At 39.8% G+C, this 27120-nt stretch overlaps 1 protein-coding gene across 1 annotated transcript in view; it reads right to left on the bottom strand.

Moving 5' to 3' along the window:
* TAF4B (TATA-box binding protein associated factor 4b) overlaps window positions 1–27120 on the bottom strand; it is a 172375-nt gene that overhangs the window by 16018 nt on the left and 129237 nt on the right. Inside the window, exons 10-13 of the mRNA XM_089675705.1 lie at window positions 20191–20321; window positions 17674–17799; window positions 13908–13964; window positions 4227–4346 (exon numbers count right to left, since the gene is read on the bottom strand). Of these exons, the coding sequence (XP_089531831.1) occupies window positions 4227–4346; window positions 13908–13964; window positions 17674–17799; window positions 20191–20321 (434 nt within the window). The remainder of the gene's footprint in view (window positions 1–4226; window positions 4347–13907; window positions 13965–17673; window positions 17800–20190; window positions 20322–27120) is intronic.

The raw sequence follows: 27120 nt of genomic DNA on the forward strand, positions 1-27120 counted from the left end.
AAAATTAAGGTAAAAAACATTGAGCCTTTAAAATGGCTTTAAGAAATGTATGATCTACCGGAACATCCAAATCCTTCTCAACCATTGACCTCCCCAGTTGTACTCCTCCTATATGTATAAAGTATGCATGGTTTGAGCCCCCAGGTGCAAACCATAACATTTATCCACATTAAACGTCATGTGCCACATAGTTGCCAATCAAGCAGTGCATTAATGTCTTGTCAGTTGTAGACATCATGTAAGGATGCGATTCTACTACAAAACTTGGTGTCATGGGCAAACACAGAAATTGTACTTTTAATCCCAAATTCTAGGTCATTTATAAATGGGTTGAAAAGTAGGGGTTCCAGCACTGAGCCTTTGGGGTACACCAATAATAACTTCCACACCTTAGATCATTAAATCACTTCTCTCTGAATATGGTCTTCTAATCTGTTTTGTATACATCTATAAACTGAATTTTTTTAAACCTATAAAAACAATTTTATAAAGTCCAAATTTACTATATCTTCAGCCAATCGTTTATCTAAGTTTGGCTGTCTCATAAAAAGAAAGCAGATTTGTTTGACAAACTTGATCTTTCGTGAACTCATGCTGAATATTGCTAATATTTTTTTCTAGCAAAAACTCTGTGCTTTTCAAACTATAGCAGTTAAGCAGTTCGTAGTTACTTCGTAAAGACCTTGATCTCTTTTTAAATATAGGCACCACATTGACCTCTGCCAGTCTAGTGGTACTGAACCAGTCATCAAAGAGTCTCTAAAAATGATAAACAATGGCTTTGAAATAACAGAGTTCATCTGAGGACACATGAGTATATGCAATCTGGTACAGGTGCTTTTCTACTTCCTTTTATTTTGTCGAAGGCCTCATGCACACTGGACGTTTTTACAGCTGCTTCTAGGTGTGTCTGGCATTTTTTTTTCCTGCTTATGTGTCCATGCACACAAAATTTTAGAGGAGTTTAGAGGCAGGAAAAAAACCCCACTGTCAGTGCATCCAGAAGCAGCAGAGTTTTGGCAGAAATTGATGCTTCTAAATGTGTGTAAATGCGTGTCAACTCTAAGCGAATGAATTCATTTCAATGGCCAGAATAAATTATTGAATTATGACCACTGAAATTAATTACCACCCAAGTGCTTGACGCCCCTAAACATGCTACACACTTTTACAAGCATCAAGCCTATTTTTCTGCCAAAACGCTGCTAAAAGGAAGAAAGGCTTCTAGGAGAATTAGGAAAATGGCCTAAATGTTTCTGGACCATATCTGTTTTGAGCCATTATGGTTCTTCATGGGTTTATGTCATTATCATCCCCTTATGGATTTGAGATCCCCCATTTTCCTTTGTATACACTGAAAAGCGGTCATTATAAATGTCCCCAGTCACCAACTCTGAGTTATCTTGTAGAGGGCCTACATGCTAAGACCTGACCTTTTTACCATATATTTAAATAATGTTTTGGGTTTGCACTGCATTAGATTCAGTGGAGCACAGGGGAAACATCTGGGTTCTTTTAGACTCCGGATGTCTCATTAAAGAGAACCTGTCACCAAAAAATCATCACAGGACTTTTTGTCCCCATGTGATGAAAGAAAAAATTTTTTTGTGAGGCTCCCCCCACATTTACACATGTACAACCATAAATGCATGTGTCAGTGGCGCCAACGCATGAAAACATTGATTGTGATACACTTACAAACTGCCGCGCATGCCAGAGCGAGAACAATATTTCTAGCACCAGACCTCCCCCGTAAGGCTAAACTAATGACCTATAGGGGGCTTTTAAAGAATAGCCTATGGAAAATATATAGTATTGAAGTTTGTCGCTATTTCAAAGGCACACGCAAATTTAAGGTTTGACATGTTGGCTCAGTGCACCCTCATCTTTAATATTTTACCACAAAATTTATTGCAATAATGTGCCCCAAAATTAACCATAGTGTATTTTTGCCTGACATTTTGTGTTTCCTAGACCTTTGCGGTAATATAAAAAATTTAAACTACCACTATTTTGTCCTCTACAGTGTTTTTCTTTCAGAAAAGATATCATGTTTTGTGGATTTGCGCAATCTTCACGCTCAAAATAATTTTTTATTTTAAAAAGCACCTTTTGTTGCGTTGCAGCCTGAAATGAAGATACACAATTGTTGCTTTATCAAACTGTATTTACTCAGTGCAACATATAACATCCTAGTGAAACACAATTGAAAACACCAACATATCAGCAAACTTTAAAAAAAAAAAATCACAAACAGAATCACCAAGTTGGAAAAAGTATCACCACCTTGTGTCAGTATTTTGCTGAACCACCTTTTGCATGAATTCCAGCCTTTAGTCTGTTGAGATATGTCTCTACTAACATTGCACATCTAGACTTTACAATATTTGCCCACTCTTCTTTGCAGAACTGCTCAAGTTCAGTTAAATTTGATGATTATCGTTTGTGAACTACAGTCTACAAGTCATTCCACAGATTTTCAATAGGGTTTAGGTCTGGGCTCTGACTAGGCCATGCAAGGACATTCACCTTTTTCTCCAACCACTGTGTGGTCATTTGTGCCAATGTCACATTGGAAGATAAATCTTCTTCCCATTGGCAGAGGGCAGCAGATTTTCCTCAAGAATGTCACTGTATTTTGCCCCATCCATTTTCCTTCTGTCCTGACAAGTGCTCTAGTCCCTGCTGAGAAACACCCCCATAACAGGATATTATCACCTCCATGTTTACTGTAAGAATGGTGTTATTTGTATGGTAAGCTGTATTGGATTTCTGCCAGACATATCATGTTGAGACCAAATAATTCAATTTTAGTCTCATCTGATTAGAACATTTTTTTCCATGTGGCCTCAGAATCTTCAAGGTGCATTTTGGCAAAGCTCAGTCATGACTGCATGTGGCCTTTCTCGAGTGGCTTTTTTCTTGCAACCCTCCCATACAAGCCACATTTGTGGAGAATTTTTGATATTGTTGTCAAATGCACACAATGACCACTCTTTGTCATAAATTTCTGCAACTGCTTCAGGTCTCATTAGACCCTCCCTGGATCAGGATGTCATTCCAGACTAGTTGAAAGAGCCAGAATGAAACTGGTTAGAGAGGCTGTGTTGTACCAAATACTTTCCACTTCTTATCAACAGACTTCACTGTGCTTCTAGGCATTGGTAAAGCCTTTGAAATATTTTTGCATCCATCTCTTGACTTGTGCCTGTCCACAACCTTATTGGAGATCTTTTGACAGTGCCTTGCCACCCATAGTTGATTGTTTGATTTGGTTGTACTACCAGGGACTGAAATGCTCCAGGAAAGCTCTTTCCATGCAGAGCTAATCAAAATTACCACAGCTGATCACAGTTGAAAGTCAAACGGCTTTGTGTGCTATTGAGAAGGTGAATTTACAAATCATTTTTAGGAGGGGGTGATCTTTTTTCCAACTCATTGATTGTTTTTTATTATCATCATTATTTTTCTGACGTGTTGGTGTTATATCTTTCACTTGGATGTCTGTCTTCATTTCAGGCTGCAAAGCAACACAATGTGACTATTTTAAATGGGGGGTGATTCTTTTCTATACCCACTGTATATACAATTTTTACCGTTCTAAATTCATGCAACTATAGGTCTACTATAAGCTGTATGCTGCACTTGTGCCTCCTGGGAACCCAAAAATGCTTTTTAACCCTGTACAGGCCATACTACATATATACAGGCAGTTTGGATTGTACAATGTTATATATATATATTTTTATTTTTTTTTTGGGCAGCCAAAAGGCACTGGTGCAGCCAAAAGCAGACATCCTGCATTTGAGGCATACCACCAACAGTTTATGCAGCACTTTACAATATGAGGGCAGACAGTACAGTTATAATACAATTGAATACAGTAGGAATTAGAGGGCCCTGCTCGTTAGAACTAGAGGTCATTGACTGACAGGCTGCTGGCAGCCCGTTGTACGGTGCACCTGTGCTTCCTGGGCACCCAAAAACTCCCAGTGCCTAGGATATATTCAAAGCCTATAAAATATTCTGCAGATATATAACACGTTTTTTTTTTTCATTTGTGTTCCAAAGCTATCAAGTCTAGATTGCAGAAATGTCCCATGACAAATACCTATATAGTAACAAAACGTCATTGGTGACTGCATGGTGACGTAACTGGTGGGAGTGTAAATACAAACATGGCATATAACAGATAGGTAAAATTACATTACTTTATATAAGCATACCTCAAGCACACTCTGAGGTTTTGAAGACTCCAAAGTTCTTTTCCTTCTTGGTCCAATTGCAGCCAGTGCTGTAAGATTGGCTTCTCTGTATTGCAGTTGCTCTAGTTCCAGCTGCTGCAGCTAAGAAAGAGAATATTCCGCACTAATGAGCAGATTGCAACCTTTCTTCTTGAATTACAATGGCTTATATTATACAGATCATTTTCTGGGTTTATTAGAACATCACATTTGTAATCATTTTCACAGCAGGATTCACATATTATAATCAATACGCAGGTTTGCTTCTCGTGGGAGGCCTCTATAAGACTAGAACAAGTCAAAGAAAGGGGAAACTGCAATCTGATGGGAAAAAAAAAAAAAAAGGAAGGAAGAGGGGAATTCTGCCATTTTACCACATAAATAAGTCATGTAAATGGGTCAGATTAGTGCTGGGTATGGAATTTCATTTATAGAATATAAAAAAAACGAAAGGCGATCAGTTACTGCCTTCATTGTTTTTCATTTTTAGGAGGGCAACACATTCTTCTCTGCTTTACATAAGGTCCATGTACAGTATCTGTACCTGACACATTTAAAATGTATTATATATTTGAATTGTTTAATGTAGACCAGAAACTAATCAATAAAAATTAACACTGATCATTTAGGTATGGTTAGGTGGCAGCACAATTTATGAGACTGAAACCAGAACCAGAATCTGCTTCAACTGGGGCAATGTCTCCACTGCCCGTTTTTGCCGGTCATCGCCTGGGCTCCTATCCGTATTATTGCTACTGGAATTAGGCACAGACATGATGCTGCGTGTTCTGCTGCAGAGTTGTGCTGATCCTTGGAGTTAGCACCTCTCCAGGAGTTTTCCAGCACTGGAATGGGACCTCAGTTGTGACGGCTGTCCTGACAACCAAAGTGCCCTGTTCACTTCATAGCATCAAAGCAGTAACCAGGTCAGTCAGATTACCCCCTTCAATTAATAAAAAAGTGCAATAGAAAAAGGAAACCGAGAAGCGGGCTGGTTGCTGCAAACGGTGCTTGTTTCCCTTTCATACAGTTCCTGTTTACTACTTTTTTATGCTCTTTAAAATGTGGGAAGTAGAAGGTTTAACTTTTTTTTATTTCAGAGACTCAAATCAAATGTGCTCAATTCACTAAGAGTTAAATACTGTGTGAGTATGTGTGTTAAAGTAACTCATATGGTATTTAACGAAGGAACATGCAGTTAAAAAAAAACAAAACAACATGCTAAATATATGTGCAGTTTTTTTTTTTTACAGCATTTAATGTGTGTTATTGCACTATATTTTAATGCAGACCGGACCTCCGGCTGCAGCGGGAAGTGAAACATTTAGCAGTGGCATTCCTACAACTACTAAATGAGACAGTTCAGCTCAAGGTTGACCTTGACTCATCCCTGCTTTAAGCAGAATGTAAACATAAGAGTGGACAGTAAAAACAAAAAAACAGCAACAAAAACAGCTTGCACTTCTCCCCAATCGATACCAGGCCCTTTGGGTCTGGTATGAATTTTGATGGCGGAACTCCACTCCATTCCAGACCCATACCAGAGCATGCAACCTGGCAAGCCAGGAAAGGGTGGGTGACAAACGTGCCACACTTCCTGAACCATACCAGGCCGCATGCCATACCAAAACATGGTCAACATGAGGGGGGGGGGTGCTATTTCAGGGGGAGCGACCTAACAGAATTTGAAAGCTTCCTTAAATAATTTCATGTGAATGAGTATGAGGTACATAGTACCCCTATTCATTCACAAAAAAAAAACAAAAAACAAAAAAAAAAACGAATAAGGAGGCAAGTGTAAATAAAAGCACCAAACAGTATTTGACAAGTCGAATTAAAAAAAAAAAGTTTGGTCAATGATGTCACAAGAGGGTGGGGCCACCCGCTGACATACAAAACATCCATGTTTGGTCAGTGACATCACAAGTGGGAGGGACCCCCAAGACTACTTTTTATGCTCGTCAGTCACTGAGAGCCAAGCAACGGAATAGTTGTGTGGGTGGGGTTTTGTTTTTTCATGTGGGCAGCGTTCAGCATGCTTGATAATGTACATTGGGGGACATTTTTTTTTTTTAATAAAAGACTTGTCAAAGACTGTATGGTATTTTTAATAACACTTGCCATTTTTTTTGGGGGGGGGGGGGGGGATTAAGTAGGGGCATGTACCCCATTCTAATTCACATGAAGGGGGGGGGCCAGGATGCAGATTCCGATAGGTCACCCCCCCCCCACAACCACCAGGCCAGGGTTCTGGGGAAGAGGCCTTTATTCTCATCAATATGGGGAGAAAGTGCTTTTCCAGGGGGCTCCCCTGGCAAAACAACCTCCCCCCCCCCCCCGGGGCTGAAGGCATGTAGACTAGTATGGTTGGGGGAAGGGGGCTATGTTCATCCCCTCTTTCCCTGGCCAGCCAGGCTGCATGCTCCGGTTTGGGGAGGGGACCTCACACCATTTTTTTTCTGCATGAGGCTCCCCCTAAAATTCATACCAGATCTGAAGGGCAGAGTATGAATTGTTGGGGACCTAATGCCATTGTATTTTTTTGTTTTATTTAATGTTGGCTTTTAAGTTTACATTCTGCTGTCAGCTGAGAATCCTGGAGCCCTGACCCATAACTGATCTTCAAGCCCTGATCCATAGCAACAAGATCATCATTTAATTTTCTAATCTGCACCAGCAAAATCTTGTAACCCAACTGCCTGAAAGAAAACCCGTGGATCCACGTTTTACAAAAAAAAAACCCCACACTCAGCCTGTTAATTTTTTAAATGCATAAATGATATATTACTTCAGTCATTTTAGTTACAGCTGACTCCTCACAACTCTGTTTACTACAACAATGTACAATCATTATAAGCAATTCTAGTCCTTTAATCATCTGAACTAATGCTGAAAGAAAAAAAAAAAATCTAAAAAGAAAATTCTAGCCAGGAAAGCCTCTTGCTGTGGTTTCTGCTCGTTTTGCCTTAGATTCTACATTAAAAGCAATAATAAAGTTCTTTAAAACATTCATAAATAACCTGCTGCTGACACCTCGGAGCAAAGTGGAGCTCTGTTCAGCAACAACAAATTTCATAGTTCACAAGGCGCAGTTAATGGTGGGAGGGGAAGGCAAAAGAAAAAGGTTGTTCTTTAAGTATGTGACTCATTTAGAACAAAGATCCTTAAAAAAAAAAAAAAAAAAATCAGTCTTGTCACTATAGAAACCAATTTCTTCAGCTCCATATCACACGTCTCACACCTCAATTGTCTTTATTATCGTCTGCTGTCAGATCCTTAATCAGAAATGTGAACAGGCTTGATGATTTATTCAACAGGGGAATGAAACTGTAGGTCAAGTGAAAAAATAGATAGATATATTTATATGCCATACAAAGCACCTAGCTCCCATCAGCTTTGGATACATCCAATTCATTCTCCTGGCACTACCTTTGGGGCAACTGTAGCAAGCTCCAATATTAAGGCTCAATTAAAATAAGCTCTAATTAGCACAGCTTTTTTGTTTCCTCTCCGGCTAAAAAAGTCAGGAAATGGATATTGGGAAATGTTGGAAAAAAAAACGGCTACTGACTGAAAGACTGCAGACACAAATGAACGTATTTGTTGATTTGTACAGTTGCTATGCAGAGGCCTCTGGGAGCAAAAGCTTAACCAGCCTAAGCTATAAACTAAAACCCCTGCAGCTAAACATGAACTGAGTGAAAACAAGGGCTCCATCTCAGAGCTGAAAACTGCTGGGCTCAGAAAATTAAAAGCCCGAGGCATTTTCCATTTAAAACGAAATCCCAGTACCGCCTCCAAGCCAAAGAATTATAAGCAGTATCAGATTTACAAAACGAACAATTACCCTGGAAAAATGTAGCCTATTGTACAGTCCCAGATGCTAGATGTAAAAGTGCTTCCCCCCCTCTTTATTTTCATATCACAGCTCTTTATAAATAAACCTTACAGACCAACTTAAACTAAATAAAATATGCATGTTTTTTCCCCCAGAAAGACTTTAAATCAATGTTTAAAACAAAAAAAAAAATAAAAAAAATTCTGCTCATGACAGTGTCTCATTTGAAATGCTGTCTTTGCCTCAGGCGGCCTCTGTCCTTCCCTTAGGCCTGTATAAATGGTGTGCAACAGCAAAGTAAACTCTGACCCAATTGCCAGGAGACAGCCTCCAACTTTTCTATATTGCCTTTGCTTCAGCCAAGACCTAAATGAACTGAGCTGGGGTGAAAGACACAGACTGCTGTTTGAGGTTAAACGTAAGTAATTATACAATTTTCTTTATTCTGAGCTATTAAATGGTTATCCAAAAAAATTCTACAGTGGTTTAAAGTTGTGAGGATGACGTGAAGGAACACGTGTTAGACAAAGTTATAAGCATCGCTGATGAATAAGTTGAAAGACTCAAGGGAATTTAAGGAGACTCATTTCATCTAGGGAACGCGTGTCAACCACAAGGCCTGCAGGGTGAATCCGTCAAGCCACTGACATCACTTCCGGTTCTAGTCCGAACGTCACGTCCGTTTTCCACACCGGCTCTAGAGGGATGATCGGCAGTGCTAGCCTGCGGTTCCTACAAGTGAGCTGTCTATGTTGATGCCCTGTATTGGCAACTAGCTACAGTGAAGGAAATAAGTATTTGATCCCCTGCTGATTTTAAATGTTTTCTCACTCACAAAGTAGAGATCAGTCTAAAAATCGAATGGTAGATGTATTGTAACACAGAGACAGAATAGCAACAAAAAAGTCAAAAGAAATGCATATCTAACAAATTATGCACTGATTTGCATGTTCATGAGGGAAATAAGTATTCGATCCCCTTCACAAAACATGACTTAGTACTTGGTGGCAAATCCCTTGGCAATCACAGAGGTCAGACGTTTCCCGTAGTTGGCCACCAGGTTTGCACACATCACTGGAGGGATTTTGGCCCACTCCTCTTGCAGATCCTTTCCAAGTCTTTAAAATTTGGTGGCTGACATTTGAAAATCTGTGGAGGGAGCTGAAAGTTCAAGTTGCCAATCGGATTAAGGTCTGGAGACTGGCTAAGCCATTCCAGGACCTTAATGTGCTTCTTCTTGAGCCACTGCTTTGTTGCCTTGGCCATGTGTTTTGAGTCATTGTCATGCTGGAACACCCATCCACGACCCATTTTCAATGCCCTGGGTTGAGGGAAGAAGGTTCTCACCCAAGATTTGATGGTACATTGCCCTGTCCATCGTCCCTTTGATGCGGTGCAGTTGTCCTGTCTCCTTAGCAGAAAAACACCCCCAAAGCAGAATGTTTCCACCATGTTTGACAGTTGGGATGGTGTTCTTGGGGTCAAAGGTAGTATTCCTCCTTCTCCGAACACGGCGAGTTGAGTTGATGCCAAAGAGCTTGATTTTGGTCTCATCTGATCACAACACTTTCAACTAGTCCTCTGCATCATTCAGATGTTCAGTGGCAAACGTCAGACAGGCCTGGACATGTGCTTTCTTTAGCAGAGGGACCTTGTGGGCACTGTAGGATTTCAATCCTTGTCGGCGTAGTGTGTTACCAATTGTTTTCTTGGTGGCTGTAGTCCCAGCTACCTGGAGATCAATGACAAGATCCCCGCATGTAGTTCTGGGATGATTTCTCACTGTTCTCAGGATCATTGACACTCCACGAGGTGAGATCTTGCATGGTGCACCAGACCTAGGGAGACTGACAGTTGTTTTGTGTTTCTTCCATTTGTGAATGATTGCACCAACTGTTGTCACCTTCTCACCAAGCTGCTTGGCGATCGTTTTGTAGCCCAGTCCAGCGTTGTGTAGGTCTACAATCTTGTCCCTGACATCCTTGGACAGCTCTCTGGTCTTTGCCATGGTGGAGAATTTGGAATCTGATTGTTTGATTGCTCCCGTGGACAGGTGTCTTTTAAACAGGTAACAAAATGAGATTAGCAGCACTCCCTTTAAGAAACTGCTTCTAATCTCAGCTTGTTACCTGTATAAAAGACACCTGGTAGCCAGAAATCCTGCTGAATGATAGGGGATCAAATACTTATTTCCCTCATTAACATGCAAATTATTATACAGGAAATCAGTGCATAATTTGTTTGACATGCTTTTCTTTTGAATTTTTTGTTGCTATTCTGTCTCTCAGTGTTACAATACACCTACCATTCGCTTTTTAGACTGATCATTTCTTTGTGAGTGGGCAAACATTCAAAATCAGCAGGGGATCAAATACTTATTTCTTTCACTGTATGTAAGTGCAATATTGTTCCGTTTATAATTAACGAGTGAATTAAAATGCTACACGATCGGTATCCTTTCTGGTTTTCCATTCCCATTTTGTGTTTTGGGTGGATGAGCGCTGCTCAGTTGCATCCAAGGTTTGAATGAATATGGTGATCCAACATCCTAGATTTTGAGATCCAAGGTTTGCAGGCTACATTGTTGGCCATAGGAATCTGGTGAGTAATTCACCTATACTTGGATGTGGTGGAGCACTTTGTTCTAATGAAGATTTGTCATCACTTAAAGGCTAAGTTCACTTTTTTTTTAGCTCCCCTATGCACCAATATAATATTAATGTATCTCAGTTGCAAAAATATTCACGTTCTCTATGATCTGGAGAGCAAGGCCTTACCTTAGCCCTTGGTAAATTCCTTAGAAAGCTTTTGAACTTCCTGGAATGCAGACAGAGGAGCCAGTAGGACCCCTTAATTAGATTACCAATTGATCTCATTAGCACACACATCCTGCACTTACCTAATTAGCACACACCCTTCACCCATCAACTATTTTTTCACAGCATCCCCAGGATTTCTCCCCATGTGCAATTTGCCTGGCTACCCCAGCGTCCCTTCAGACAGGATCAGGCGCATGCAGCCCACAGGACACCCCTGATGTAATGCAAGGGCCTGGTTGATTGGATATAAAGTGATTGGATAGATGCTGTGTCCTCTATTATATAGTTTTGGTAAATCTAAAAGATTGTACAGTCAGATTGTATAGTTTATGGCCACATCTATACACCTAAAATTAAAACTATTCTAAAAGGTTCATTTTTTTTGTAAAATAACAACATGTCTATACTTACCTGCTCTACACAGTGGCTTTGCATAGAGCAGCTTGGATTCTCCTCTTTACAGGTCCCCCACAGGCTCTCCTGGCTCCTCCTGTCTCTCGAGTGCCCCCACAGCAAGCAGCTTGCTATGGAGGCACCCGCTACTCCGTGTGTCTATTCACACACAGAGCTGCAGTTTGGCCCTGTCCCGCTCTCTCCTCATTGGCTGACTGGCTGTGATTGACAGCAGGGAGAGCCAATGGCTCCCGCTTGCTGTCACAGCCATTGAAGAGGCAGAGACCGGTGACAGCTGAGGCTGTAATTCACATCGCTGGATCGTGATGAGGCTCAGGTAAGTTTTGGAGGGGGCTGGGGGAGCTGCTGAACACAGAAGGTTTTTTACTTTTATATTCATATAAATGCTTGAGGGTGAAAAACCTTGAGCCTGAACAACCACTTTAACTAGTTGCACTTTCAGTGTCATTAATTACGGCACACCAAACACAGAAACAAGCACACATTTTGCCACATGAAACAACGAGTGAAAAATGCAACAAAATGAGCAGTAAAAAATGTGCAACACACATTACGCCAAAATGTCCCATGCAATCTGTTTGTACAATCTCTGTACAATTTCCTTTAGATTTACCAGAACTATGGAATAAGACACGCCTGAACAATCCAATCAATTTGTATGAAATCAGAAAGGCCCTTGTACTACATAGCTAATGGGAGGAAGGTAGTATTGTAATGAGGGAGGTGTGGTCCAGAGTGGTGAACACACCCTCTTCTGTGATGCAACAAGAAAGTGAAGGCTTCTGGGGAGTGGCCACAGTAAGTGAATGCTGTGAGACCATCTACAGGAAATTATGCAATCTGAAAATCCATCTAACATATCACAGAAACTGACAAAAAATTAATAGGTCCTGTGGATGAGGTGAGAGAAAAGCACATTGGGATGGCTGGCTCAGAATTGGCATTGGAAAACCATTCTATATATTATGAAAAGTGAAATTCTGCCCAAAAAGGTGAACTTACCCTTTAACTATGCTGTCAAGAAAGCATTCATTGGTAACTGTTCACAAGATTTTTTGGATTGCTTGGACTTTTAATTGGTCATTTTGCATTAAGTATTGATTATGTTTGTTATTTATTTTGTTTTGAGACAATAGATTTTAAATATTTTGGTTTAAAGGTCTAACTTTAGATTTAATTCCTCATATGGTGAGAAGTGTTTGCTTACACTTTAAAATGGCAGCTTCCTAAGTGGATTTCACTTGCACATTTGTGGGGTGGCACCCTCTCAGTTTCCTTATACATAGCACTGATGCAGCCCGCAATGAAATGGAATCTGAAACCCCTAATCTAGGGTATCTGTAGACGGCCACAGAGGTTTAGGTGTGGTTAACCAAGGCCTTTGATGAGAGGAAGCAAAACGTACTCCTGCAAATTTGGCTTTAGTAACCTTTATATTAACCACTTCTTGACCTTGCTATGGCAAATGACGGCTACAGCACGGTCGACCAATTCTGGGAGGGCATCGTATGACGTCCTCACAGAATATGCCTCCTGGATGCCCCCAGCGGCGTGGACCTGGTGCTCTCTGTGTCCTATGGACACAGCTGATCACATGAAATGGAAAAAGGGCCAATGACAACAGCCTTTTACTGCATGATCAGTTGTGTCCAATCACAGCTGATCACTATGTACTTTTCTCACGCTGTCACAATGTGATCATCATTGCAGCCCCAAAAGTGCCCAACAGTGCTGACAATCTATGTCACCTATCAGTGCACTTCAGTGCTGCCCATCAGTGCAGTCTCATCAGTGCCTCATCAATGCCAACCAGTGCCTCCTCATCCGTGCAGCCCATCAGTGCCGCCTCATCCGTGCCCATCAGTGCAGCCTCATCAATGCACATCAGCAAAGGAGAAAAAATACCCGTTTGCAAAATTGTATAACAGAAACTTTTTTTTTTTAAATTTTTGGTCTTTTTTCATTTATACTGCAAAAAATAAAAAACCCAATGATGATTGAATACCACCAAAAGAAAGCCCTATTTGTGTTAAAAAAAATGATATAAATGTGATATGTTGTTGTGTCACATGACCGCACAATTGTCATTTAAAGTGTGACAGCACTGAAAGCTGAAAATTGGCCTGGGCAGGAAGGAGGGTAAAAGAGCCTAGTAGGTAAGTAGTTAATCAAAAAAAAAGCAGACTTTTTCTTTCAAAGAATAAACCTTTCCTGGGAAAACCATGAAGGCTGTCAATGCAACTTTCTGAATCTTCTAGTTGCTTCGCTATTATTCTGAACATGTATGGACTCAGACTAATCCCCAACTCATCGACTGTGTAATAACAAACCGTTCTAACAGTTGCCAATTGCGGTCACCCCTAGTAGATTAGATGAGGCCTACGTATCCCAGTGGATGCTCAGAACTGGACACAGGGTTTGTTTTTTGCCAGTCACTGTGCCAAGCACACAAAAAGCTGGGCAGCAGCAGTTAGGTCTTACCTCTTGTTTTGGGTTTTGTGGCTAATCACTTTCAGGTCTACCGAAATTACTATACAAACACAAAACAGGATATCATTTACCTGTTAGCTCATTTTGAACCCTGCTTTTTACCTCTTTGGCTTTTTGCTTTAATCTCATTTGTTCTGGATCCTCTTTATTTGAGCGACTCTGTAAAAAAGACAGAAGAGAAAAAATAAAATAAAAATGCTGCTGTGATAGTTTTCTAAGGTTTCCTTGAGTTCACTCGCTTGGACTGGATAAAACCTTGCACTTATAGGGTTACTCCAAAAACTGACTACATTCTTAAACATGCAGCGGTCATTAAATATTTAATGCATAACAATTTTCTCCTGTGATTAAAAAGCTTTGCTGCAGGGGGGAAGTGCCTGAGTCCAGGATTTCTAAGACTTCCCCTCATGCATTTTTATTCTCATTTTCCATACAGGCTGAATGCCTGGCTTCTAGCCCGAAGGAGCACACAGCTTAAAGAGATGCTTGGGCTTTCACTGGAGTCTCATAACAGGCATGACCTTCTCACGGTAATTTTTTTTTTTTGATAATTTTGATAATTTAATTTTCTATTGATTGTATATATGAAAGAGTTGTACTTGAATTCTAGGCACAGATCAACAATATGAACAAAGTGTGTGCTTGTCTTTATTTTCAACATCAAAGCAATTAATACACAAAGCTCTAAGTGAAGAAAACCAGACACAAATAGGGGAATTCACAACGAGTGTCCGAGAAATCTTTAGAAAACGGATGTGCATCCACACAGAATATCGCTGCTGGCGACAGATTGATGTACCTGTTGTAAACAGGTACAGAATATGGGGCATGCATCGTGTATGAAGGCACACTGAGACCAGAGTATCCATACAGACACTCTACTTCAGTGCAGCTGCGCTTCCTCCTGTCCCTACACCAGTCACACAGACAGCGCAACAGCAGACGTGTTTTAAAGTTGGGTGGGAAGAGAATAATGGGGACAGACAGGCAAGTTCCCAAACAGGTCTACCCCCCATGTGATTGACAGCAGGCAGAGGGTGGATCCTTAGCCAATAAGACAGCCTGCTACTGGCTATAGAACTCACACACTGTCTTCTGTCAATCACAAGGAGAGTGTGGACCTGATGGGGAACTAGTGTCTCAGCTTTCCCATCAAGCTCTGCCAACTGTTAGCATCATTGCTTGCTAGGTGGCCATGGCTGTAAAGCCAACAGCATTCCTAGAGTGGAACTTTTTTCAGAAAATGAAGTCCTCATAGGCCACTTCAGGCTGGCCCCTTTTGCAGGTATAGCTGTGTAAAACATTAACATTGAGTGGCTATACTGTTTAAAATCCAGGATTACACGGTCTCAACCTGCTGTGAACATGCTCATTTGCTCTCTATTCTTAGCACTGTGCCTAAAACCAGAGCTACTAGAAGCCAATCAGCTGACAGCTTTAAGATTTACTGTTGCTGAAGGGGAAAGAAAGCAACAAGAATGACACAGTGTGCAGAGAAAACACAGATAAGAGAGAGAAAGGAAAGGCGGGAGAGGTGACAGGACAAACTCTGCCAGGGGAACACAAAAGAGTCAAAGCGGAGCTTCACCCAAAAGGCACATTTTTTTTTTTTTTTTTGAAGGGGGGTAGCAGGTACCTGGTTTTGTCCCTCACCGCAGTCTTCTGGAACACCTCGCAAGTAACTGAAGACTGCAAGACAATTCATAATGCAAAAAGCAGCTCATGCATGTGCAGTGGGCAGCTGGCTATAAAGCTGCACAGTCACGCAGCCGGTTGACCACAGTTAAGAAGCTGGAGACTGAAGACCTGAGGACAACACGGCTCAGTTGTGCACAGCACTGGATCCTGGAACAGGTGAGCATCTGTTTAGTAAAAGTGAGCAGCCACAGTTTTTTTAGCTGCGGACGTTTAATTTTTAGAAACATGACTGGAGATAAACATACAAGTATAGTGTCTTATCTGATCTCCCTAATATTCTCTTATTTCTCCCTCATGGGCAGCCTGTAAATTTCAGCACTGTATAGCTTCTGTCAGCTTTCTACTCTAAATGAGCCAATACATACAATTAAGGCTGGAAATGTACATTTTTTTTTACTGAAAACTACATATAGTTTTTGAGACCAAAGAGAAGGGGAGAGTTTCCATTAAGGAAGTGACTGCTCTGGGCCTTAACAAAATGGCGGTCTCCAGCAAGAAGAAACAGGAGCAATGCTAGAGGCAATTTACAGAACAAACTAATTTTGGTAACTGTGGTATGTATATTCTTTTGTTAAAGAACATTAATTGTTATCAAACAGTTATGGGTAAAGTTCTGCTTTAACAACCAGTGACAGGTTGGGTGGGGAGGGGAGGGGAGGAGTTAATGGCAGCAAATATTCTGCTCTGCTACACAGTGTACAGAGACAGGCACTATGCCTGTCTGTATGCTAACTTACAGCAATTCTTTTTGAAACTAATGCATTAATAGCACCAATTTGTAAATCTGGCACTATTAAGAACTGAATTGTCTGCATGTGTGGGTAAAGCTACCAAAACAGGTGGTAGGGATTTTTCTTAATCTAGCGCAGGCCAACTTTAAAAGGGTCATGATGGTTTTATTGCGTTTCCCAAGTGTATCTGAATTAAACTGGTCATTAAAGAAATACAGAGGTTGCCATTGCTGACCTCCTCCTGAAAATACCATTTCCCTTCACTTACTTATTATCATAGGTGACAACTTTTCCAAACAGGAAGTGAGAACAATTTTAAACAGAGACACAGATTATAAGAGATATTAGATGAACACAAGATCACAGACTGAGTTGATTAGAGAAACGTGGTCAAACCTCTATAAATCTGTCTAACGTGTGATGTGCACTGTGAAGCCAAGCTATGCTGGACCCAAACTGCTGCTAAACACATGCAGTAAAAGTGTCTAAGGCCAAAACTTTTTTCTTCACATTTTGTATAGAGCAGAGTATGGATAAAACCTATGTTAGTTTTTTTTTTTGCATCTGTGTACTATTGGAGGGATTTCTCTTCTTTCTACTTTTTGTCCTGCACAGAGTGATGGAAATCTGCACACAATGATGGAAATGCCCTCTTGGACCACTCTTAAGACAACTACATTTTTGGATTTTACCATCAATTTTGTCCTAGTGATCATCATGACCAACAAATCATAGATTTTCACAGTAGGCACAGACAATAACAGTAAATAACCTGACAGGGTGTTAATCCTTCACCACTTCCCAAAGAGGAAACATTTCACCACTTGCCAAAGAGGAAACGAACAAAAAAAATGCTTTAGTCAAATTTTGGTCAGGGCCATTTAAAAATCTTGGTAAAACCTCTAGACCAAGTTCTGGCTGCTTCAGCAGGTGGGACTGTGTTTAATTTTGTTAAATTGGCAATGTACATTCAGGTGGAAGCCATCTGAGTGGCTGTAAAGCTGCCTGATCACTTGCATAGCACACAGATAATATTGTCCCCCTTCTGCTTGACTGCCCCAGGCTCTGCTGCCCCACCTGCATAGTGACACAGCAAGAGTTGGTGGGTGGATAATGTCTGTTCATGGATCTTCCCTTCAGTGAATGAACACAGAAGTAACGTGTATAATTCTACTTCCAGATTTAGCTGCCATTCTTCCCCAGGCTGCCATGGCAAAATTTATAGCATAATCTAGGGAGGGTGGAGGAGACACATATTTTACAAAAAAAAAAAAAAAAAAGGGTAATATATTGTGCTTGTGTGCACAAAAATTAACTGAACTATTTTTTTTATAAAAAAATTTGTGTTTTATAAACATGTGAGTCTTTGAACAGTACTATTTTCACTTTACACACCTTGCAGAACATTTAGAGGGAATAATCAGTTAAATGCTGCTCACCTTTGCTGCTCGGAGAAGCATCTCCCGTTCTTCTTCATATTTGCGCTGTCTTTCCAAGTGCTCAAGTTGCTCAAGAAACTTAAGCTGTGCCCGAACCTCACTGGACTGTACATAGCGGTCATTTTGCTGAACACCAAAAACATAAATATATCACTAATTATGCCATATGCTGGCCACAGAGCTAAACAACCAAAGATGCCAAGATAAGTTCATTGCAGGCTGTATCGCTAAATCAGTAGCACATAGCTGTGTTAGCCGCAGCATGCTCTCCAGTTCCTGAGTAGTGAAACAGTCTCCACTCTTTTTCAGTGCAACAAAGGCCTGCATGTAATAATAATATTACAGTATGTGGCCTTTGAACACTAAGCCCTGTATAGTGGCATTTTCTAAACTTCGTTTACTGTGTGGGTTTACGGCAGAGCACTACCTAAGTCCAGAGCAGAGTCCATGACTTAGCCTGGTGGGTAGGGCAAAATGCGTTGGAGAAGTTGTCTGGACAGAGCTGGGCTGAGGGATATTCTCCTTTCTTAAACCTCCCTGCTCTGTATTCTGACAGTGGAAAATCCTCTGCTGTCAGCCAATTGGATGAATCGAATACAAATCTTACAACAAGCCCGTTTGTGAGAAATCAATCATTAGATCAACTTCTCATGAACAAGAACAGCCATAGATGGTTCAAAATTCAGACCGTCCCTGCTAAACCAGGCAAATTTTCATCTATCTATGACCAGCTTTAGCCTTCCCTTTTATATAGGCGTTTGGATCGCTCCACCCCTTCCTTATTTATTTAATATGGACAGTCTCCTTTCTTCTCTCCCTTTACATTACCAATGAGAAGGCCATTATATTTTGGATTTTCATTTCTCTGAATCAGGGGTTATGGGTATCCTGCTTCAACCTCCAGATATTTATTTGTTGGCCTTTGGTCAGGACATTTCTTTCAGGTTAGGAAAACTAGGTTTCATCCTTTACTTTACAAACATTCATATTTTTGTTGATCAATTAACTGTTGGTCTTGTTCTCTCCCACCTGTATTACAGTATAATGGTTGCTTGGTTTTCGTCCACATCATTGTTGAAGTCAATAAATCATTCTTTCAAAATAGTCTCTCCTTTGTTGTTTTGCCTGCTCTACAACACAAGCTTCTTTCCATGTTGCTAGCAATATTCATAACCCCCCCCCCCCAGTCTTTACGTTTAACCTTGCATTGATTACTTTTATTACTATTATATATTTTTCTAGCAATATTTTCATAATTGTTGTATGTTGCGGTTTCTCATCCCTCAGTTGGACTGCTTCTGGACATCCCAGATGTCTAAGAATTATTATCCCCGTGTCCCTCAATGTATGATGTTAAAATAAAATAGATTCTTGTATTTACCATACAAATCTTTCTTAATGTCCATTGGGGGATCCCTCTGTTTCTGGTGAAGCATGCCACTTGGGGACAGAGTTATATGCTGGTGTTTTGTTTTTTTTTATATTTGCCAGCATTTACCTTATGTAGGCAGCTGCATATGACCCAAACATCTAAGAATTACTCTTCCCCTGTGTTCCTCAATGCACTTCAAGAAACAGAGCTTACAGCAAGTACAAAAACTCATTTTTAACAGCCCTAAGCAATCCCCAATAATCCTGCTTTTGCTATTAAAACTTTGCTAGCTAGAGGCCACATTGTCAGAAATTATGGTGTAGCAAAAAAAAAAATCTTTTTCCAAAACAGCAATACTATTAAGGGATATTTAGCTAACATGCCACAAGTGAACAAGCAGATTTGGGTTATGCCCATGGTGTGGAGACTAAATTAGATATTTCTTTATTTAGATTGTAAGCTCCATGGGCAGGGCCCGGTAATCATACTGTACTGGATTGTTTTATAAGTGTTCTGTCTCCCTTTATTTTGTAAAGCACTGAGCAAACTATTCGCACTATGTACATCCTGTATAATATTTCTGATTTTTGCTGAAAAAAAGATAACTTTGTTACAGGGCAGGCATGGGATGGATATTGGTCTGATTAGTGTGCATTAGCTGGATTTTGACAATATATGTTTTTATTTGCTTCATAGAATGCATATTTTGACAACAGGTGGCCCTGGAGCTGTAGGAGGGGAATATGCCCAAATTGGGACAGTAGATTACAGTTTACATACAAGTGTACACCCACAATTTTTCCAAGCTCACCAAAGCAATAATGGACCCACTGCTCCCACATTTTATTTACTAATTAGAAATGTGTATTGATTGTGATATTCTAACATTCACAGACAAAACATATACACGTTCATATACGCAATTCTTTATACCATACCAGAATTGGTCACCAAACAGAAGGGTCAAACGTTAATAGGGGAATTATATTTAATTTGGAAACCAAACAGTGGAAAGCCCCTTTAGTGGTAGCAAATTCTAAGGTGATTTTTTTCTACATGCCAGTTGCCTAAAATAGTGCTACATCACCTATAGACAAATGAAAAATGGCCCTATTCTTTGTATGCAGAAAACTAGCTGAAGTTACCTTGTAGCTTGTGGACCTGTGCTGTGCCACCACAGTTAGCTTTTCAATAAGCCCTCGTAACCGCTCTTGTGTGGCATGAGACACCAGGTTCATAACATCAGAGTTAAGTTCCTTAATATCATGCCTTTTACCTGTGGAAGCAGAGAAAATCCATTACATGTTTTAGTGGGAGCTGATAATTGAAATAATTAGCACAGCAGGTATTCTGTTCCCTCTAGAAGTCATACCCATTAAGAATAGAGGCTTGTAGATTATGATTTTCCTGCTACACTCAGAACTTCAAAGATATTAGACACTGCATTAATAAAACTTAGCCCGGAGCTCTGCAAAGTATAGGCAATGTTTCACTTGGCCTTCAGAATATATCTGCTTGCAAGGTCAGAGTTAGGACACCAATATTAAGCAGGCAAAATCAAAGTCATCACGTCAAAGGAGAAAAAAAAAACCAAAACATTTTATACAGGCATCACATACATTATTTAAAAGCTGAAAAAGAAAAGAATACACACACACACACACACACACACACACACACACACACATATACACACACACACACACACACACACACACACACACACACACACACACATACATACATGGCAATGTATAGGTTTCCAATAGGTAATAGCAGAATTGGCAGTAGATGTCAGAAACAAAGAAAAATTCATACCATGCATTATTTTTAACTGCCTGTCTTTTCACCTTATTGTATCATTACTTAGACTAACCATGTGTGTTAATATCTACAGAAAGATTCCCATATAAAAAAAACATTCAGAAATGTAAAATGTAATTTGTATTGACATGTTTCAACATACAGAAGAACAGAGATATAAGAAGCAATATTCAATATGCAAACACAGAGTGTGTACAGAGAGTGAATGCCTCACAGTAGGTAAAGCAAACACAGCTTATTGCATTAGCAGGCAATGGACTAATATTTCCAAGATGAAGAAGCAAGGGAGTAGAGATACCTAGCATGAGTATCCCAATGCTCAGAAACCCAAGGAATTTGAACGTAGAGCATAAATCTCAAGGGCGAAGCCTCCAGCAGGAGCCCCCCAAAAAATCAGGAACAGAATCCCCCTCCACCTCCATATTCTGCTCACCTCTTGGTCCCCAGGCTACACTAGGCATAAAATTGATCTCAGTCACAATTCCCCATAATTTCTATTGATGTTTCTCAAATGCACCTGAGGAAAGAGAACCGATAATCCAAAGCAATAACACTGAATAGAACAATGGTGAAGGTAAAGAGGTAGATGAAAATCAGATCAAGAGACAGCCTAGAGAAAGAAGGATAAAAGGAACCTGACTGCCACAACACAACTGAGGTTGTCCTTGAGCAACATGGAGTTCCTGTGACTTTCATACTTTGCCATGTTTGTCCAGTGTGTCTGTCTGTAAAGTAGTGTTGTAATCTGGCCAACAGAGCTTCCATCAGTTGGATCTCTTTGATTCAGCTATACAGTTCCACTTTAGTAGGCAGAGTGAGAAGTTTTCCAATTGCTATCTGCTTGCAAGATGTAAGTAATTCGCATACTAAAAAAATTACTATAAACTTTGGAGGAAGGCCCAAAAGATGAGTAACAGGAGCCACAGAAACCATAATTCTCAATTGTTAACATATTGCCAGTAAGGGAGATACCTGGGCATGTAAAAAAAATATGAAATAAGGGAACCCAAGTAAGCATTACATCTCCAGCACATTTTAGGCATCATGCACACTGCAGCTTTAGCCACCTCCTGTCCGGCCGTTGTATATAAACGGCTGGACAGTGGCAGTGCAAGGTCGGGTGGCCATTTATAAACGGCCTCCCCGCACCCTGCTTGTGCACGATCCCTGGGAGCGCACAGCACCGCGGTCCGGTGCCTGCTGTGTCCTCCGGACACAGTGGAACACTTATCGCCGTACGGGACCTCTGTACGAGGTCCCGATCATGTGATCACTGATTGGCCAATCAGTGATCACATGCAGAGTAGTAAGCAAGATGTCATTTGCGACATCATTGCTTACTATGTGTGAAATCTTTGAATAATCACAGAGATCACATTGTACAAGGCTATTCACAACAGCCTTGTACCATGTGACAAGCTGTGACCAATCACAGCTCACTCAGTAGTTCTCAATGGCTGCAAGAATGCAGCTAGAGAGAAGGAGAAATGATTGCTTTTACATCCTTTATGGGTGTAAAAGCAATCAGTGTAAAAAAAAAAAAAAAAAAAATTCATCACCCCTCACAAGTAGTACAGTGTCATCATGGTGACACTTTACTGCTAGGGTGACAGTATGTTAAAAATTAAAAATAAATAAAAAATCTAAAAAAAAAAAAAAAAAAAAAAAAAAGTTTAAAAATTATAATTTTTGGTTATAAACTAATTTGTTTTTTTTTTACTAAAAATATAACGGAATACATTTTGGCCAAGATTTATGATGAAATACTATTTATTTGCAACATTTTATAAGAAAAACACCTTTTTTCAAAATTTTTGGACTTTTTAACTTACATAGCAAAAAAAAATAAAAATCCCAGTGGTGAATAAATACCACCAAAATAAAGCTTTATCCGTCTCAAAAAAAAAATGCTAAAAAGTTCATATGGGTACAGTGTTGCATGACCGCGTAATTGTCATTCAAAGTGTGATAGCACTGAAAGCTGAAAATTGGCCTGGACAGGAAGCACTTAGCAAGTGTTGCGTATTCCTGAGTTAAGAAAAAAAAAAAAAAGAAAAATCAGCATTCCTGGTCAGTATTTTGCACCCTATGTGCATATGAGCATAAATTTTGCATAAGAATATATTGTACGCATGAATGTGCATACACGCAAATATGTGCAAAACAAATGGCTGAAATTACATCCAGAAACACTGATGCTCAAACATCAGTACTGTGTGCAAGAGGCCTTACTGAAGAATAACAAAAATGTAGAGTTTCAGGTATACAACACCAGTGCATAAAAAATATTATTTGCAATTTCTTAGGTTATACGTGTTGAGCTTTCAGGTGCATGGGTCCAAATAATTTTCCACAAAGGTACAGATAGCTCCTGCCTGAAGATCTCCAACTTCTTCATCTATATATGCTTAGGGAACTAGTCCTCTGGTAGAGAACCTAGTATTCTGTAGATTTCTAATATATTTTGACTGTGTGCTACTGCAAACCCACTCAAATGGTGTGAGCTTATCAAAAGTAAGTTCCCTAGTCCCAAGCATAATGACGAATCTGGAAGTAGCTACAGAAAGCTGTTTGAGGGAGTTCAGACTTGACCTATAGAACAGTGAAGGAAAAAGGACCTCTAGTCAAGGGATTGACCAATTGGTCTAGTTCCAAGAAGACACGTGTACACCAAAGTTGTACCGCATGCAGAGTCAGGTTATTGAGTATAAGATGTGTATAAAGAAAGGATGTTCTCATTGATTTTGAAAAGGAGAGCCAATAGGGATTAGTAGGGAGGAACTCCAGAACATCAAATTAGGGTGCATTAGGAAGTTCCAATGCTTCTCAATGTCAGTACAATGATTGTACAGCCAAGAGGCAGACCACAAAGCCAGGAATTAAATAAAATGCTAGGCAAAAAAAATGTATCTTTACAAACTCCAATTCCATGTTAGATTTAAACATTGTTCAATCTAAGCAGAGATTTATAATCAAAATACGTGTTCAGGAAGAATGATTGCATTTTTGAAAATGTATTATTTTCTTATGGTTAGCCAATACAAAACAGAGCACATGAATCTATCAAGTTTACCACATGAAGCCAGTAGGTGAAGCTTTAGAGTCTGCTAATGGCAGTTTATTTCTAAGATTTACGCAAGGGGTAACCTGATACCCAGCTGATAAACCAGAGAAAAAGTCATATGACTTAGGATGGACAATCAATTCAACAGTCTAAAAATGAGCAGTTATTGCTGGACTATAGTATTACAAAGACCAGGATACTCTGCAAAGAGACTGTAATAGAAGCATCCTGTATTAAATATGTATTTCTAAAACTAGGATTTTGTAATGTAAAACAACAACAACAAAAGAAAAGTCCATGGCCTTGTAAACCTAAAACATTGTCTTTCAATAAAACGGACTAAAAACTATCATAGCTTCCCTTAAAATGTAACAATTGCATACAATGGTTACATAAATGTACAGTTCACCATGGAAAGCCGATGTCACTTTCAGTAGGATCAGTGCACATTGATATAACTGCAGTCTAAATAACAAAAAAGGTATTATTGTAAAGCTAGAAGCAATGGTTAATTTGCAGTCCACTGACATTGAAATATTCTGTGTCTCTGCCCACTCCCTTTTACTACATCATCATGAATGGACAGCTAGGAAGGAAACTTTTGGTTTTTCCCTTGTTCGGCTATGTCATAAGAATATGAGAGGCCCTGCACAGTAGATCAACCACCTCAATAACAGCATAATACACCTCCTTCCTTTCCAGGCCATTTTTCAGTGTTGTGATAGTTTGGCTGAAAAATACTTGGTCATGCAACACTGTAACCAAAGCAATTTTACATACAGTCAGGTCCATAAATATTGGGACATCAACACAATTCTAACATTTTTGGCTCTATACACCACCACAATGGATTTGAAATTAAACGAACAAGATGTGCTTTAACTGCAGACTGTCAGCTTTAATTTGAGGGTATTTACCGCTAAATCAGGTTAACGGTGTAGGAATTACAACAGTTTGCATATGTGCCTCCCACTTGTTAAGGGACCAAAATAATGGGACAATTGGCTTCTCCGCTGTTCCATGGCCAGGTGTGTGTTATTCCCTCATTATCCCAATTACAATGAGCAGATAAAAGGTCCAGAGTTCATTTCAAGTGTGCTATTTGCATTTGGAATCTGTTGCGGTCAACTCTCAAGATGAGATCCAAAGAGCTGTCACTATCAGTGAAGCAAGCCATCATTAGGCTGAAAAAAAACAAAACAAACCCATCAGAGAGATAGCAAAAACATTAGGCGTGGCCAAAACAACTGTTTGGAACATTCTTAAAAAGAAGGAACGCACCGGTGAGCTCAGCAACACCAAAAGACCACGGAAAACAACTGTGGTGGATGACCGAAGAATTATTTCCCTGGTGAAGAAAACACCCTTCACAACAGTTGGCCAGATCAAGAACACTCTCCAGGAGGTAGGTGTATGTGTGTCAAAGTCAACAATCAAGAGAAGACGTCACCAGAGTGAATACAGAGGGTTCACCACAAGATGTAAACCATTGGTGAGCCTCAAAAACAGGAAGGCCAGATTAGAGTTTGCCAAACGACATCTAAAAAAGCCTTCACAGTTCTAAAACAACATCCTATGGACAGATGAGACCAAGATCAACTTGTACCAGAGTGATGGGAAGAGAAGAGTATGGAGAAGGAAAGGAACTGCTCATGATCCTAAGCATACCAGCTCATCAGTGAAGCATGGTGGTGGTAGTATCATGGCGTGGGCATGTATGGCTGCCAATGGAACTGGTTCTCTTGTATTTATTGATGATGTGACTGCTGACAAAAGCAGCAGGATGAATTCTGAAGTGTTTCGGGCAATATTATCTGCTCATATTCAGCCAAATGCTTCAGAACGCATTGGACACCGCTTCACAGTGCAGATGGACAATGACCCAAAGCATACTGCAAAAGCAACCAAAGAGTTTTTTAAGGGAAAGAAGTGGAATGTTATGCAATGGCCAAGTCAATCACCTGACCTGAATCCAATTGAGCATGCATTTCACTTGCTGAAGACAAAACTGAAGGGAAAATGCCCCAAGAACAAGCAGGAACTGAAGACAGTTGCAGTAGAGGCCTGGCAGAGCATCACAAGGGATGAAACCCAGCATCTGGTGATGTCTATGCGTTCCAGACTTCAGGGTGTAATTGACTGCAAAGGATTTGCAACCAAGTATTTAAAAGTGAAAGTTTGATTTATGATTATTATTCTGTCTCATTACTTTTGGTCCCGTAACAAGTGGGAGGCACATATGCAAACTGTTATAATTCCTACACTGTTCACCTGATTTGGTTGTAAATACCTTCAAATTAAAGCTGATAGTCTGCAATTAAAGCACATCTTGTTCGTTTCATTTCAAATCCTTTGTGGTGGTGTATAGAGCCAAAAATGTTAGAATTGTGTCTATGTCCCAATATTTATGGACCTGACTGTATTTATTCCGAGACTAACAAAGCTTTCTTTTGGTTGTATTTAACCACTTCCATACCAGGCACTTTTACCCCCTTCCTGCCCAGGCCAATTTTCAGGTTTCAGCGCTCTCACACTTTGAATGACAATTGCGCGGTCATACAACATTGTACCCAAACTAACATTTTATCATTTTCTTCACACAACTAGAGATTTCTTTTGGTGGTATTTAATCACCGCTGGGGTTTTTATTTTCTGCTAAATTAACAAAAAAAAGACCAAGAATTTTGAAAAAAAACACGTTTTCTTTGTTTCGGTTATAAAAGTTTGCAAATAAATAATTGTTCTTCATAAATTTAGGCCAAAATGTATTCTACTACATGTCTTTGGTGAAAATAACCCAAATTAGTATTTATTATTTAGGCTGTAGGAAAGTTATAGAGTTCACAAACTATGGGACATTTCTGAAAATTGATCAGTCCTGAAGTACTGACAGCCAATCAAATTTCTTGAGGTCCAAGAATGTCAGAACAGTACAGATATCCCCCAAATGACCCCTTTTTGCAAAGTAGACAGTCCGAGGTATTTCATAACAGGCATAGCGAGTTTTTTGAAGTTGTAATTTTTTTGTCATAATTTTTCGGAAAGGAATAAAAAAATGATTTTTACTATTTTGTTTTTTACATACTGTCACCAGTGCAGTACAGTGTCATCATATAACTGGCATGACGGTGATCAGGGACACTGACTGGTGACAGTACGAAAAAAAAAAAAATTGATAAATTATTTT

This window comes from Staurois parvus, unplaced genomic scaffold, assembly GCF_062004578.1.
Source record: "Staurois parvus isolate SC_StPar_1 unplaced genomic scaffold, SC_StPar_1.0 ptg000157l, whole genome shotgun sequence".
Classification (NCBI taxonomy): Eukaryota; Metazoa; Chordata; class Amphibia; order Anura; family Ranidae; genus Staurois; species Staurois parvus.